Source organism: Meriones unguiculatus, chromosome 10 (assembly GCF_030254825.1).
Source record: "Meriones unguiculatus strain TT.TT164.6M chromosome 10, Bangor_MerUng_6.1, whole genome shotgun sequence".
Taxonomy (NCBI): Eukaryota; Metazoa; Chordata; class Mammalia; order Rodentia; family Muridae; genus Meriones; species Meriones unguiculatus.
This window is the reverse complement of record NC_083358.1, coordinates 104640945-104657857: the sequence shown is the minus strand read 5'-3', so window position 1 is coordinate 104657857 and position 16913 is coordinate 104640945. Positions and strand designations below refer to the sequence as shown.

The window sequence follows — 16913 nt, the reverse complement described above, 5'->3', positions numbered from 1 at the left end:
GACTGAGGTAGCTTCCCTGATTGTCCTGTAAAAATCCATGTTCATGTGAAACAAATTCTTCCTTTTCCTTATCACCTTTTCTCCTTAAGTCTTGACAATGCCTCCCCCTTTTCCACTCTCAATAACTCCCTACCACAGTGAGAAAGAATGGCCTTAGGAAGCTATATGCCGATGAGTGGGCAAATGCCTCTCTTCCTGGCCCTCCCCCGAACTCTAGGCTTAACTATCAGCTTCTTCTACTCATTGTCCAGGTTAGATATCCAACAAGACACAAAACATTAACAGGGCCAAGAGTAGATTCCTAAATTTTCTACTCAGTAAATAGTAACACATCTTCTAGTTTCTCCGAACAAAAGTTTCAGAGTGAATCTTGACTTATCAATGCCAATATGCCACTGTTGTCTCCCAAATGTATGGAACAAGCTCCTGACCTTCTCCACTGCTGCTGTATGTCCACACTGTTCTGCATCTGGCTCATTTCAGTACCTCCAAATCAACTAGTCTCTTTTTCTCCAACCAAGGCTCCCTTATACTGTATTCACCACACAGAAAACAAAGTAAGACCTTGAGGACAGAGGTCATCTTATAATTCTGCTCAGTCTTCTCAGGGCTTCTGTCTTGTTCAAGATTAGAGTCAGTTTTAACAAAAGCCAGTCAGTCTTAAGTGACTAATCTACTGTACATTTCTCCTCCCTCTCCTCTGTCCTGGCTCAATCTGCAGGAATCTGAACACTCAACACACTGTTAGCAGCTACAGCCTTGCCTGGAAGGGCTGGGTTTCGGGAAACTTCAATGCCCTAGGGCCTGGATGTCTCCTCATCCTAAAGTGTCTTTTTCTTGCTTCTCTTGCAACATGGTTTCCATCACACACAGTAAGATTCTCAGCCCTCAAGTTCCAGTCTCAAGAGTAAATCCTGTCTGGAAGCTTGAGAGATGGTGGTTTGCCTCCTCTGCTACCTTCACATAGGGTTGTCCTTGTCTTCCCCTGAAGGTTCCATTCCAGCCACCCCTGCTAATCCTTCCTTAGGCAAACTCTCTTTCTCTGATCTCAAGAGGGGAGTTACATTTTATTTTTATTTTTAAAATATTCATCACAGTTATTTACTTTGCATCCCAGCTATAGCCCCCTCCCCTTCAATCCCACCCACCCTCCTTCATCTCCTCCCTGTCCCTTTCCAAGTCCACTGCTAGGGGAGGTCCTCCTCCCCTTCCATCTGACTGACCCTAGCTTATCAGGTATCTTCAGTACTGGCTGCAATGTCCTCCTCTGTGGCCTAGCAAGGCTGTCCTTTCCTCGGGGCCGGGGAGGTCAAGGGGCCAGTCCTTGAGTTTATGTCAGAAATAGTTCCTGTTCCCCTTACTAGGGAAACCCACTTGGAGAGGGGAGTTACATTTGAGCTCATCACTGATTATGTGGACATCACACGATCCTTTTCCTGTGCCGTAGTGCCTCTGGTGAAACACCTTTATTCAGAAAACAATTTCTGCCTTGTTTAAGCCCAGAAAGCTCTGGAAGAGAAGTGGCATGGTTAGCTCAGGATTTCTAGTGCATTACAGTTCTTGTCACATAGCAGATGTTCATTAAATGCTCGGAGAAGTAGCCACCAACGGACTTAAGCAGTTGCAATGTAGCAAACACTGGGAGATTTATCTTTGCATTAAATACATACACAATTTCATGGACTGGGGTACAGCTCAGCCCACTGTACTTTATATCCAACACACACACACACACACACACTTGAGCAGAGGCACTCTGACCTATGAGCTAAAGTCCTTAGTTGGGGCGTCCATAAAACTCTTGTCAGCCCACCTTCTGTAGAAAATTTGTAGCTTTTGTTCTCTAGTAGTAACTCTTACTTATTATCAGCCTTAAGGATGAATTGTTACGCTGTTTTTTTTTTGGGGGGGGTGTCTTTAGTCACTATCTGTCCTGTTTGGAACACATTTCATTACTGAATTAGTCCCAACGGGGAATGAGCTGACAGACTGAGGTCCCCGCAGCCCTGAGGACCTTGGTTCAACAGGCTTGCCTGAGAAAGCAACGGCTGTGACTGCTTTCCACCATCCAGTGACGGTGCTGAAAACAAAAGCACCTTTCCCCCCCTTCCCGTCCCGTAGCTCCTCAGTAGAGGCTTGAAATCAAGATTTTCAGGAGATTTGGGGGGGCACCCCAATACCCTTTCTACCTGGCCAAGGTCAATGAAGTTTTGGAGAGTGGAAAGGGCTGCACGAGGGGACGTTTTTTGGAGGGGCAGTGAAATAACGTCAAATTCAAAGTTAGAATCTACACTTTGAATCTCATCCCCACAGCTTTCTCTGGTGTCTTTGCTTCATCAAATAGCTGTCTTCCCTTGTCTTTAAAATTAAGCAATTTTAAAATTCAGTTCTAGGTCAGATGGGTAAAGAGGCTACCAAGCCTGATAACCTGAGGTTTTTTTGTTTTGTTTTGTTTTTTAAATGAGTATGTGTTTTCCCTGCCATGTATGTCTGTTTACCATTTGTGAACCTGGTGCCTGTGGAAGCCAGAAGAGAGTATTGGATCCCCTGGAACTGGAGTTGTAAAGCGATGTGAACTGCCATTTGGATTCTGTGAATTAAGCTCAGGTCCTTTGGGACTGCTCTGAGCCATCTCAACAGTCCCCCTCCCCATGACCTTAGTTTAATTTCCAAAACCCAGAGGTAGAATGAAAGAAGCAGTCCCTGCCAAGTTGTCCCCTGACCGCCACAGATAAAGCAATATTTTAGCTTCTTACTAGCTAGGCTTCACTGTTCTCCCTACCTGAGCCTCCAGGCTCGATGTGCACACAGGGTACCCAAACAAACAAACTATATGACTTAGCTTTTTCATGGTAGATATTTGTTAATGTTAGATGGCTTTGATGATGTTTCTCACAGGAAATTCAGAAACAAGTGGATTAAATTCATCCTTAAGTGGGCCAGCCTGGTCTGGAGGGAAAAGTACCAGGCTCTAAGGACTGAGTGTTTATTACACAAACATCTGGAATTAAATGCTGCCTACCATACACTTTCATGAAGCAGCTGACCCTGTGGCTGACCGGTAAAGACATGTCTGTAAGTGGATGTCATACAAGGCAGCATGTGACATACAGTGTAAGTCACAAACAAGTATAGTTCAGTGTGGGATGGGAGAGCCCTCAGGTAGAGAAATCCAGGAAAGCTCTGTGAAAGGTCTAGTCACAGTAGAGCAAGAAAAAAAATGGAACTTAGCTTTAGAAGATCTACTTGTTTCCTCCTGAAGAGGCAATTAAAAAAAAAAAAAAAAAAACAACAAAAAACCCCAAAACCCAAAGATTCTAGAGACTGACTACAGATATAAATAACTATTTGTTCAAAGAAAACGACGAGCCTCAGGACAGATAACCTCTGAGCGCATGGACATTCCCCTCCCTCCAGCTACTGTTGTAGCAGTTCTAGCAGGGTGGGGTGAGCTGTGTGGAGGTTGGGTCTAGACTCCAGTACAGAAATGTTCAGAACCCAGGTATTGTTCCTTAGGAACAGGTGCAGGCTGCGATGTAAGTCCGCAGAGCACTTGTGAAGCATGGGCGAGGCCCTGGGTCTAATCCCAGGGATGGAATTGGGGTAGATACAGGGGTGGGGGGAGGAAGGAGGGAGGAGGAGGAAGAGAGCTGAAACCTGCAATGTCAATAGCGAATGAACAGGAAAAACCAATACAGGTGGCCTGCAGTCTTGGTTCCGGTCGGGCAAGCTGTGGACTGACAGACAGCACTGAGCAAGTGAGCTCTGAGCAGTGTGACAGCTGTGCTGCACCTGGCCACACTGCCCTGCTCGGAAGCTCTGTATGAGTGAGGAACAAGGTTGAGGGCAGATTCTGGGGAGAGCAGGGGAAGCCCTGGCTATGTTCCCACCTGTGCAGGAAGCCTTGGATGTAGACAGAATACACAGGAGAATGTCTGGGCTAAGGTAAACAGTAACTGCTTGTGGCTGTGCTGGGTGTTACAGATCTGCAAAGGGTAGAATCTGTTCCAGGCCTCTGACAAACACTGGCTAACCACTGAGCTAACACTACAGAAGGCTGACTCAAGAATTCAGGTTCAAGAAATATACAGGAAAGTGAGCAGACATCAGAGGCATAGAAGCACACTATGGGGTAAAAAGACAGAACTCAGCCAGGCAAATCATTAGACAAAAAAGAAAGAGCAGACCAAAAACAATAAAACAAACAAACAAACAAACAAAAAATCAACAAACCAACAAACAGAATCATTTCCTTGGGTTGGAGGAGATCCAATAAAATTAGAATCCAGTTGTTCCAGTAACAATTGAACCAGTTTTTTAAAATAGAAACTATAAAACACAAAAGGAAACATGAAGAACCTACTTCCAGAAAAAAGACCAGGTGACTTAAAGCTGTCCCTGTCCCCGCCTTGTACCACATAAGATGCCAGTTGCAATCGTCAAATGGCCGGAATACTGTTTGCTAACAGTGGGGTGCACATTCTATCTAAGTGGTGCAAATCTCACTGCTGGCTGAAAACACTGCTGTCTAGCTATCCACCAACACTCCCACAGCCCAAGACTAGAGAAGCCATGATCAGTGGAAAAAGATGAGCCTAGAAATAAAGCCTTATAGCAGCCATCGACTGCCATTTCACAAAGGTGCCAGAGCAATGCCAAGGGAAAGGGCTGTTCCTTAGTAGACAATACAGGGATACTGGATGTCCACATACAAAAATGCCAGTAGGCCTGTACCATACACACAAAGATGAACTCAGAAGGGATAACAGGCCTTCATGTGAGAGCTGAAGCAAGTCAGCTTTTAGGTGAAAACTCATGGTGACACTAAATTAGACAAGAAAGCACAATCCACGAGAACACTGATATTGCACGTCAACACCAAACTCTTCCGTACTTCAAGGATACCATCAAAATAGAGGCACATCAGCATCCTAAAGAGCAGCAAGGAGAATGTATTCAGAACTCACAGCTTAGTAACAGGTGAAAATGGGCAGAACATATTCAAATCTAACCCTGAAGAAAGCCACAACTAGTAGCACAGATGACCAACGCTGGTGATTAGAAAACTGGAAAATAAACCTCCAATGGTGCTGGTGATATGGCTCAGCAAGTGAAGACACGTCTCACTAAGCCCCACAATTTGAGTTCCATCTTGGAGAGCCACATGGTAAAAGGAGAGAAACTGCTCCAAGAAGTGTCCTCTGACCTCCACATGTGCACTATGGCATGTTTATGTCCAAATGCACAATTCAAACTTAAAAAAAAAATCCCTACTCTGGTCTCAGCTTCCTGTTGGAAGGCAGTGATGAGGATGAAAACCGGTACTCCCACCCTCATGTATTGTTAGTAAGAACATGAAAACAGTCACCTGGAAGGCCATGGCAATAAAAACAAGTTATGCACAACTGTACCACAATTTAGCAGTTCTCCTTCTAGATACTCAAGAGAAATGAAAAACACGCCCACCCAAAAGCTTGTGTGTAAATATCTGTTAAGTGTCCAGAACTGCTACTGGAACTGCCCTCCTCTTTCCCAGTTTAAGGCTGTTGGGGGATAATATGCATGAGGGGACATGAAAGTTGAAAAACAGCTCTAGAGTTTTTCTCTAAAACTATGTGAAAAATTATTCTCTCAGCAAGATCCTTACCTTTTTTAAGATCAAGAAATAATGAAAACAGATAGAGCCCAAAGAAATGTTTCAAATGCTGGAGACTGAAGACCGCCAGCTCCTATAAACAGAGCCAAAACTGCTCTTCTCCACACAGGAAGAAACTCAACTGCTTGTCGCCATTAGGTGAAAAGAAAGAGAAAGACTTTTCACTTAAAGAACATCTTTATTTGATCTCCAATATACAATATTACCTTTGATTTAATAAAAAAAAAAAAAAATCACATTATGGAGGATATGACTGGAAACCAGTTCAGGAGCAGCCAGTGGGTAACAACACAGGTTATACTTACCCACTTATTAGTTTAGGGAAAAATTATAAGTGAATTTGAGGCCAATGACGATAAAGAATGGCATTTCAACTTCCAAACCAACAATTATAATTAGGGATACTGTATTTAGTTAACCCAGCAAAAATGAACTGTGAGTTTCTGTCAATAAGGACCTCTGCTTCTCATGGTTTTCTGGTGTGTCATATGCAGAGTTCTATAGCATACAAGTTACTGCAAGGTGTCTGTCTGCCTCATGTGTTACTCTGCATGTATGCTCTGAATGTGTCTGGAGTACCAAAGTGCACAGAGTATGACCTCTGAGTAGGCAGGGCCTAAAAAGGCAGTTCACCCACACAATGACAAGGGCTGAGACAAGAGCTCTCTATATCCTATCATTCTGAATGCACATTTCATTTCCAAAAGTAGTGAAGTGCTACAAAAACATCATGAAAAGCTTATTACCTGTCAGGACTGGCACACTGCAACATGTAGGCTAGTAAGATGACTCCACGTAGTTTTAAACTTCGTGAGTCCTGCAGCTGCTGCTAAGTCGTTAAACAGTGCAAGTATAACGCCGCAGCTGAAGGACGCTTTGAGTGGAAAGTGATGCATACTGACATACTTGTGAAAGTGCTGTGGAGCGCCATGAACAAAGGAAGAAGGGGCATGCCTCTGAGTACTTATCTTCACTCAGACTTCAGCTGTTCTAGGAGTGACAGTGGTAAGCACCCTGCAGACTGCAGTGGCTGTGCCAAGGGGTGAACTGGGCACAGAATCCATTTTGTGTTGCATACTGTTTTTCAAAAGATTGTTTTCTGCAGCACCAAGATCCAGAATTCTATTATGTTCTCATTTGAAAGCTCTAAAAAAAAAGAGAGTGAATAAATTCTACATTCTAGAGTCTTGGCAAAGTTAGAAAGAATATTTTGATGCCATACAGATTACTTTTCCATGAGCAGTCTGGAATTATGACATTGAATAACAAGATGAAGACAAGTGCCGAAAGTGTAATCTCCCATTCTGCCTCTTTCATGACAATCATATTGTCCTGAAACCTGAAGATACCCTGAAAAATGTATCCACTTTCAAGACAACAAAATATACAGCTTTAGGTGATACAAATACATACAATTGTACATACATACATCTTTCTGCTTTAAAGTGAATTATGCAAATAAAAGAGAAAGACACAAGTTAAAGGTTAGAGGGTATAATACAAATTAAACTTGGGATAAACGTCAGTAGCTGTGACTTCGGTGCCAAATTTAGGCCTCCATTTTTTTTTTAATTAAAGTTTATTGCATCAAAGCTCCACCCATTTATTTGCATATTATCTATAGCTACAACAGCAGAAGTGAATACTAAGAGAGCTACAAGCAGACCATAAACCACTATCTGGCCGTTTTCAGAAAAGCTGGCTGGCTGCATGTAGAGCAAAAAGAACACCTCTACCAGGGTATGGATGAGCTGAAGAAGCATGCTTTCCAGTGTCCTTAAACCACAAGGAGCGAATCAAAACAGCCCCACTGGGTGCTTATTACTTAAGTACTCTGCAGACAAGGTGTGGCCCAGAACAACTATCCTCTGCCTATCAGTGAGCATACAGTATTCAGATCTGTGTTTATTGGGTATGCAGGTGAGGCAGGAGCTAGACAATTCCAGTGTAAAGAACCAGAGAAAAGGAGGAACTTGAAGTTACATCTACTATGTGCTAGTAACTGGGATTAGAGACATTTTAGTATGTTTTCTTTATATGTGAGAAATACAGGTGCTACCATTAGTAGGAAGTAGAGAAAAAATAATTTACAACTGCAAGGTGTACCCATGAATTAGAGAAATTTTTAAAATATAAAATAACGCGCACTTCTACAAAATATTGATTTTAATCATGTAATTAAAGTGATATAACAAAATAAGAATGTTTTTATTTTTAAAGTAAATGTTTTAGTCAAAGATGCATCAGAAATCAAATATTTCTTTGACATTTTCCAAGAGACTTTAGTTATCAACTACAATTATAGTTGTTAGTATTATATTGTAACAGTGTTTAAAATATATTATAAACCTTTTATCTTCCTCTTTAATTTAAATGAAATATAAAATTAAGAATTTTGTAACATGATTTATTTTGGAAAACATTTAAAATGGTACGAACCATTCTCATACAGAAATTGCCACTGGAATCACACGACAGGTTCTAAGGCTCGAGACGTGCCAGGCACAGAGCTTGGCACACACCTGTTTGTTCATTCACACTCTCATGCATGCACTCATTCAGAGAAATCTGGCTTAAGGGGAGACTGCATCATGTGAAGTATGGCAAGCACAATTTTTTGTCAATAAATTCAGAGTTTTGACAAAGACTTTGGCAATAAAAGTTGGAAAAGATGAGAAGCTGAGGATCATGACCTCAAATTTCTTGTTTAAAACCTGCCAAGGGACGCCTTGGTGTCCTTGATGGCATCATAGGAAATCAGGATCAATATTGTGCAAAAAGAATGCATTCCTTTAATACCCAGGCTTTTCTGTGTGGATATATACGAGCTGAAAGTTGACAATAGGTTGGTATTAGAGGTGCACAAACACCTCGAAGAAAGAACCTCCAACCCAGGACTTTTCTGCACTGAGACTTCCTTGTGAGGGGCTCAGTCTCAGTTTTAAGAACTTCATATTGGTTCATTAATTTTCTAAAAATCTGGCTTGAATCAAAAGGTGTGATTCTAAAACGAACAATAAATACGGAAGGCAGAGGGCTTCAACAGCCCCTGCCTATCATGTGTTATCTATGCACAACTGTACCCAAAGTAGAAGGTAAGGTGCCAGCTCTTTGAAGAGGCACCAGTGAGCCATCATTTCTGGGTTCTTTTAAGGTTTTATAAGCACAATGAGTATAGAACCTAAGTACTGAGGTCTACAGAATGCCAAGGATATGAAGGATGGCAGAAAATACACACTTAAAAAGTAAGCAAAAAAAAAGGGATAATGGTAAATTTTGAAAAAAATGTTTAAAAAAATCTAACAAAATAAAACATGACACTGGCAAGTCATTTGTACCTGACTTTAATTGCCTTTGGTATTCAGAGAAGAAAAAGCATTATTACAAGCTCTAGTTCTCATCACAAGGGTAGGGATGGTAAAATGATAGTTTTAAGATCTTGGTGTAAACCATGTCCTGATCACACCTGAGCCTTCTCTCTTCCACTCTAGGATCAGCTCTAGGATCAAGTGAACCATACAGAGCATGGGGGAGTGGGGTGGGGAGGGGGAGAAGTGTTCTGTCTCCTCTGAGAATTCCTGGGGGAACCAACATGGCGCTTTCACTGAATTTGTGTGTACAGAGGGCTCCCTGCTTGCTGCTCTGGTCCCTGCCACTCCCAGCTTTTTTCAGTTGTGAGTGGGTTTGTGCCGTTTATAGAAGGCTCACCTTTTCTTCTTTGTGAGAACCAAAACCTCCACCTTCTCTTCTAAAGTAATAACCATCTGCCTTTCTCATTTACAGTTTAAAAATTTCAAGTAAGAAAAGATATTACACTTTGAAATGTACTAGAACTCACTCTCTACATGTCTTCTGCGAATACTGAGCAAGTTTGAGGTGGCAAGTTTATGGAGCACTGGCTGACCTCTGACGGGCAGATGATTATTTATGGTTTAAGATATCCACCCTTATGTCCAATTATATTGTTCTCTCCCCCCCCCCCCCCGCACAATTTAAATCTTCTACATGCTAGCAGAGGGCTAAAACCAAAAGCTACCAGACAAGGAAATAAGCTTTCAGAATTCCAAGTAGAGTTCATGAACAAACTGCTTCATGAAATATTAAAATTCAGAGTAAATATTAGATTATAGTATTCTCAAGTTTTATTATCAATAGATGATGTCTGTACTAAATAAAAAAGAGGAAAAAGTGTCTTGTATTGTCACAGAAATTCAAGGGACAGAAAATGTATAAGCATCACTATTTATCTTATAATACAGTTCTTGATAAAATTTTACTTTTTTCTGCCAAAATATAGAGCAATAATAACAACAAGAACAACAAAAGAACGACTCATGATGCAAGACCTGTAAGTCCCTTAGGTTTATGTCAGTTTTAGTGAGTATGATTCATTACATCACACATTTGCCACTGAAAATTATTTTGGAGCTATTCTATTAATTCTTTGGATACATAATATTCTTGGAAAAACTTAAAAACACGAAATCTTTGTGAGCAGCTCACACATGTGAGGTAAAGGACCTGACCCCTCTGCTCAAGGACACTGTAATGTTTTGCCTTTGCTTCAGTCAGCTATGAAAGTGATTAGGCTTGTTCTAGCAAATACAAAGCTGCATAACAGTAGAGTGAATTTTGCCAAGCCACGTGGAAGTGTAAGGTGAATGACTATTAACTGTGTTATGAGATTAAAGCAGATAATTTCTGATTGATAGAATTGATGGTTCAGAAGAATAATTTCTTACCAACAATAATCAAGATTTCTCTAAAACAGGTTTCAAGGCAACAAACTGGCACTTTCCCCGCCTTCCGTCATGCTACCAACACCTAGCGTGAGCTACATGCACACTCCCATACTTGGGCTCATAAGCAGCAGTTATGATAAATACCAGTTTCAGCATACCATATGGAGACAAAGACTTGAAAAGTATTCTTCATGAGATCATGCCCCCAGAGAAAAACTAAATCTAAACAGATTTTAATAAAGTAGGTTGGGAATGAAGTGGTTGCCAGCCTGGTAAAAATCCAATGAGGAGCTTGAAAAGTCTTCTTGCTACCAAGGTAGTTACACTGTTCTTTGTTCCTGTTCATTTGTTTGTTCCATTATTAAAATGGAGTAAAGGGGCTAAGCAATGTGTAATATTTGATTTGAAAGCTGCTCCACTGTGGGAGGAAACAAATGTATAGCTGGTTCCGAAAGCCAGCTCTAACTGCTGTGAGGTGCTCAATGCTCTTGGCTTGCACTAACAATACAGATTAAGACATTGTTTCTCATGTGGCCATCTCATTAAGAACCAGAGCACATCAGGTCTCTGCCCTACATGTACCAGAACATGTTTTGGTCAGGTAGAAAATGGAATAATTTCAAAGTTGATATATCTACAAGTGAAAAGTCTTGCAGGGAAGTTTCACCCGGCATGTTGACGTAGAGGTCCAGGTTTTCAAAAGCCGCCTCTCCAGACAATTTCTGCAGTGGTCCATGTAAACAAAACACAGATAAGAATGGTCCTTCCGGAGCTGTGTTCACCGAACAGCAGGGTTACCTGAAAGAGTGGTGTTGGCTAAATGTAACACCGGCAGAGGGTGAGCCTCTGTGTTAAACACCCAGTGGTCTAAAGGTAGAAGGTCATCGCCAGAGAACAGCAGGTACAAGTATCTGAAAACAAAAGAAGAGAAGCAAGAGTCAGTCAGAACCGAGCAAGAAGTCAAGTGGGTTCACTGGAGACAGTGGAGAAAACCAGTAATGGATTTTCAGCAGTTCTGACAAAGACTCAACTAGACTTGAGTTTCTTAAAAAATTTCACATACTTGTTCAAAGTCTGTGAAACAATGAAGCTACATACAAGAACAAGAAAAGACAAATCACTTCATAATTTTCAGACTTTCTTTTAAAAAGCATACACATTTAAATTTTGGCAACTCAAGAGAATGGTAAGAGAACAAGAGATTCACATTTATTAGCAAATACTGAGAAAAAAACTGTCAAGTAGTTCTAACTTCACAGTTCTTGGTATGAGAAACCAGTTCTAGATATGGGAAACTATTAAATAAAATTTAAAAGCATTGTGTATTTGTAAAGAGTTTGAAACTAAATAGTAGCCAAAGGTCTCTTTGTGAGCTCCAACCCACCTACAGGAACCAAATTAATATGTTCAGGAAAATTTTAATCTGAATCCTACTACGGGTCATTAGACATAAAAATCTATATAGTCAAGGGCTAGAGGCATATTTCAGTTATACAGCACCTGCCAAGCTAGTACAAGCAATGCCTTGGGTTCCATTCCAGCACCACACACACACACACACACACACACACACACACCAGGAAAACCCGGAATCTACACTTCTTGATGTAGAACCACTTTACAAAGCCCCAGTGAAGAATTTTAAGAGAAATTACATTGCTATCTCTTTTGGTTACTGTTACAGTTCTAGATGAGAGCAAAAAGATAGCGCAGGCAAAAGGGATGACATTGCCTTTAGCACTAAGAAAGCTGGAATACTGAGTAAGAGGACTTTCTCACTCTTGGTCCTATGCTCAAGACCTGTTTGACTGATTTAATCAACAGGCTGCTAACAGGAAAGTCGCAATGTATTTGGGTGGATCCAGCAGGGGACTCTGCACAGTCTGTTTTCCATATGGAGTCTGCAGTCCCAGTCGGTGGCTCCTGTGTCCTTAAGTGCGGTATTCCTGCTTCTCTGTTAAATGCAGGCTGAAGAACAGGAGGAGCATCCTAAGCCCATCACACCCACCACCAATATCTTTAAAGTAAAAAGAAAGGCAGAATTGGACCACACATGTGGGGAAGGTGGCCATGTGAAGATGGAACAAAGGTAAAGCATTGCTTTGTGTGCTTAGTCATCTTGACATCTTTGCTAAGATACTAGTTTAAAAATTTCACCCAGTTTTAACTGGACTGCCTGTTCTCTTGCTAAGTTTCCAGAATTTCTCATATGATGCAGACAGCAGTCTGTTATCAGACAATTGCTTTGCAAAGATTATTATTCTAGGTATGGCTTTTCTTCTTCTTTTTCTTTTTAAGACAGTAGCCTACATAGCCCTGGCTGTCTTGGAAATCACTGTGTAGTTCAGGCTGACCTTGAACTCAGAGATCTGCCTGCCTCTGCCTCCTCAGTGCTGGGATTAAAGGCATACATCACTAACACCCAGCTTTCTTTACCTTTCCAAGAGTAAATGCTTTTAATTTTGAGAGTAATGTTTTAGTGGATTTTGCTTTTGCTGTCATGTCTAAGGAATTTTTACCTAACTTCAGGTTACAAAAACTTTTCCCCAATGTTTTCTTTTTAAGTCGTATTTTTAAGCTTTAAATCTATGTCATGATCCATTATAAAGTCATTTATGTATATGAATTCAGAAATTCAAATGTTTCAGCACAATCTATAGTCAATACCACCCTTTTATCCATGACTCTGCATTTGTCTCCATCTATGTACAGCCCCTTCCATGAGCTCTCTATTTTGTACATCAGTGAATCTCTGAGTTCAATGATATACACCATTTTGAACACTGCATCTTTGTAATGTCTTCAAGCTAGACTCCAAACTTCCTTTTCAAATTTGTTTTTATTATTCTAGATCCTTTATATTCAGAAATAGCCTGTCAATTTCTACTGTAAAAACAAAAACAAAAAACCCAAAAAAGCAACCAACCAACCAACCAAACAAACAAAAAACCCCAACCAAACAAACAAAAAAATGGAGTAGGGTTTCATTCATATAATTGACACACTAAGTTTGGGAAAAATTAATATAAAGTTTTCAGAATCTTCAACATTTATTTAGGTCTTCCTTCAGCAATGACTTTAATTTACAGTGTGTAGTTCTTTAATATTTTATCAAGTTTTGCCCATTAATATTCTTTTTAAAAACTTTTATTGTTTTTTTTTGTGAATTTCACATCAAGTACTTCAATCCCACTTATCTCCCCCTCCCTTTGTACCTACCCTCCATCCTTGCAACCTCCTCCCAACAGAAAGAGAAAAAAATCTCATGGAAGCTGTGGTGTGACCCACAGTACTTGCTTGCAAATGTTCATTGCAAGGATTTGTTGGTCTGGTACGAGGGCTATGGCTTCTGCTACTCTATCAATACTGGAACCTCACTGGGAATCCACTTAGATGTCCTGTTGTTGCCCTGTGTCCTGAAGATCCTGTAGTTTTAGATCTATAGTGCAAGCCCCTTCATGCACTCCAGTAGTTCATCAATGGGGTAGATTTTGGGATGGGGCATTTTAAACCCTTGATCTGGGCCTGAGAGGTATCTGAGCTGGCCAAACACTGGCTCTCCTAACACAACCCTGGGCCAGTTCAACAGCAACCCCAGCAACCAGAGCCAGCTCTACCCTGCTTCCCAATCGAGGTGCAGGGCCCACACTCCTGAGTACTGCAGCCAGTGAGGGACAGGGCAAGTTCTCTCATTCTCATAAACTCGGGGACAGACTTCTTACCACTGCTGAAGGTGGCAAGAAGTAGGGAGCATCTCTTTCCCTCCCATGTTACAGCTTGGCAGACAAGTGGTGGAACCAACTACCCACGCTTAAGCCCTTGGGGCTGCTGACTCAACCATGCTCCCACCACCAGAGTCAGCTCTACTGTGCTGTCCAGATGAGGAGCAGGGCCCTCTCTCCCCAGTGCTACAGCTGGTGAGGGGCAGGACAGTTCTCTCTCATGACCCCAGGGCCAGGTCTTCTGCCTGGCATAGGTGAGAGGGAAAGGAGGGTATCTTTCCTTTGTCTACACCACCACATGGGACATGAGTGGTAGGGCCAATTGTCCCACACTCATATCCTCAAGGCCAGCTCACCCGCAACTCCTCCCCAGCTCCCAAAATGTATGAGGCCTACTCTCCTGAGTACTGCAGCTGACCAGGGGCAGGGTCAGCTCTCCTGTAGCCAGGGCCAGCTCTCTCATAATGTCCAGGTGAAGGGTGGGGGCCAGTTCTGCATAGCAATCAGACATCAACATGTCCCTAGGAGAGGCAGACCAGAGCAGTGACATCTGCCTGGCCTTTGGTGATAACAGACCCCTTTGCTACAGGGCCATGGACCCAGATGTGGTCCCCAGCAACAGGACCAGGCCCCCACCATGGTTGCATTACCAGCTACTCACATCAGGCTGTTCCTCAGTTCCCTGGAGTCTACAGTTCTGCCTCTCCTCATTGTGCCCACACCCTTCTGTTTCTCTTTCACTTTTCCACCACTTACTTGCTCCTCTTGGTAGTGCCCAGGGTCTCTGAATGTCTCAAGTGGCCCGTTGTGACAGTCATTTTTTGCCATCTTACTCCCACCTAGAAGCTGCCTAAGTTCTTCCAATAATCTCCAGCTTGGTCCCCATCCTGGGAACCTATCTGAGTGTGACCGGAGGTGGGGGTAGGGGAGGAGTGTCTCAGGCTAGGGCCCTTTCCAGGGCCTTTGGAACCAGACTGGTGGTTGTCTCAGGCTTGCTTTTTTCACTGAGTATTAGTCACTAATCATTCATATTTTCATAGGTCACAACACTGAGCTTAGACATAGGCTCTCTCCTCTCTGGCATCTACTGACATACATGTGACATAGCAGCCACACCTGTAATGCCTCTAGGGGCGGATCCCGTTAATATTCTATATCCTTATGCTATTTGTATGTGGTAGTCTTAATTTTCAACTTCTTTTAAAAATATTAATTTTTATTTTATGTGCACTGGTGTTTTGCCTACATATATGTCTGTGTGACAGTGTTTGATCTTTTGGAACTGGAGTTATAGACGGTTGTGAGCCACCAAGTGGGTGCTGGGAACTGAACCCTAGTACTCTTAAAGAGCAGCCAGTGCTCTTAACCCCTGGCTCTTAACTATTTCTCCAGGCCCAATTTTCAACTTTTATGGCTCATTGCTAATGTACACAATTAATTTTAGTTTACAATTAATTTTAGTCTGTATCTGCAACCTTACTAAAGTTATTCATTAATTTTAGTAATTTTTTTGGTAAGGTCTATAGAATTTTCTATATGGATTATGGATTATTCTCTCTTTAAAACAGTCTCATTCTGTATCTGCAACCTTACTAAAGTTATTCATTAATTTTAGTAATTTTTTGGTAAAGTCTATAGAATTTTCTATATGGATCATTACATTCTCTCTTTAAAACAGACTCATTTCTTCCTTTCTAGTCTGGATGTCTCTTTTCTTCTTTTTCTTGTGTGAAATCACTGGCTAGAACCCCCCAGGACAATGCTAAACAGAAATGAATAGAGCAGATGTTTTTGTTTTGTTATTGATCTTAGGGTGAACCAAATAGCTTTTTAAATATGATGTTAACTGGTTTGTTGTTTTTTTTTTTTTTTTCATATGTGCTTTTTATCAGGCTGAGGAAGTTTTCTTCTACTTCAGGTACTTTCTCAAGCTGGATCCTTCATTTTACATAACCAATTCTATTGTATGCTACCTGTTAACATCTTACATACCAGTTAGCATTATTTCAGTCTCTTTCCTCACCACCACAGCACTTAAATTTAAAACCATTTCAAATTATATTCAACAGTAGTATACAATTTGATAACTGATTGATAATAGCATGTTATATAAAATTAGTTTATGGGTAAAATTCTAAATTAGAAAAAAGTTAAGTGCAAACTATTACTGTAATCAAGTGGTGAACAATCATTTTTTTTTCTTTATTCATTTCAAAATCAGCTAAAAGACCATCAGGAGTAAAGGGACAAACAAAATATGCATACCCCAACAGAATTCTAAATAGCACCACCAGAAAAGGATGAATTGTTGATAACTGTAACATGGACCACTATGATAAAATGCCAAATACAAAATACCCCAAAATCATATGATTCAAACTAATTCATTTCTAAAACAGGCAATGTACAGTGACAGAAAGCAGAGCAGTTTGGGTGTGGACATAAATAGCTGTAAATAAATAAATAAACAAACAAATAAAAAAGTGGAAATTTATTCTCTACACTCAGGTGTCACGAACCAGGGGGCTGGGTTTGAAGAAATGCACTGTCAGGTGATTCCTTTGGTATGTGAACATTACAGAGTGCTGATGTGAACTAAGATGGCAAAAGTGATAAACTAAGATGCTTAGGAGATGATAGAATTTTGTGGAATCCCTGTGGAATACATGGTCCATCACTGGCCAAAACATCTTTACACTGCACATTACTACATAACCCAGGGTAGTAGTTATCCAGTCTAAAGAATCTGATAAACCATCAGTGAACCACTCAAAACACTTCAATTTAGACTGA

General features: G+C 41.1%; 1 protein-coding gene and 1 non-coding gene across 4 annotated transcripts in view; both read right to left on the bottom strand.

Moving 5' to 3' along the window:
- Nucleotides 1-5814: 5814 nt before the first annotated feature.
- The window catches only part of Man1a2 (mannosidase alpha class 1A member 2), a 133761-nt gene continuing 122662 nt past the window's right edge, over nucleotides 5815-16913 (bottom strand). For all 3 annotated transcript variants that reach the window (XM_060392977.1, XM_060392979.1, XM_060392978.1), the window contains one exon: nucleotides 5815-11309. In XM_060392977.1, coding sequence (XP_060248960.1) covers nucleotides 11177-11309 — 133 coding nt within the window. In that variant the 3' untranslated portion in view covers nucleotides 5815-11176. The remainder of the gene's footprint in view (nucleotides 11310-16913) is intronic.
- LOC132646183 (small nucleolar RNA SNORA17) lies at nucleotides 15128-15258 on the bottom strand. The gene has a single exon (XR_009584307.1). It is a non-coding gene; the product is annotated as a small nucleolar RNA SNORA17 (small nucleolar RNA).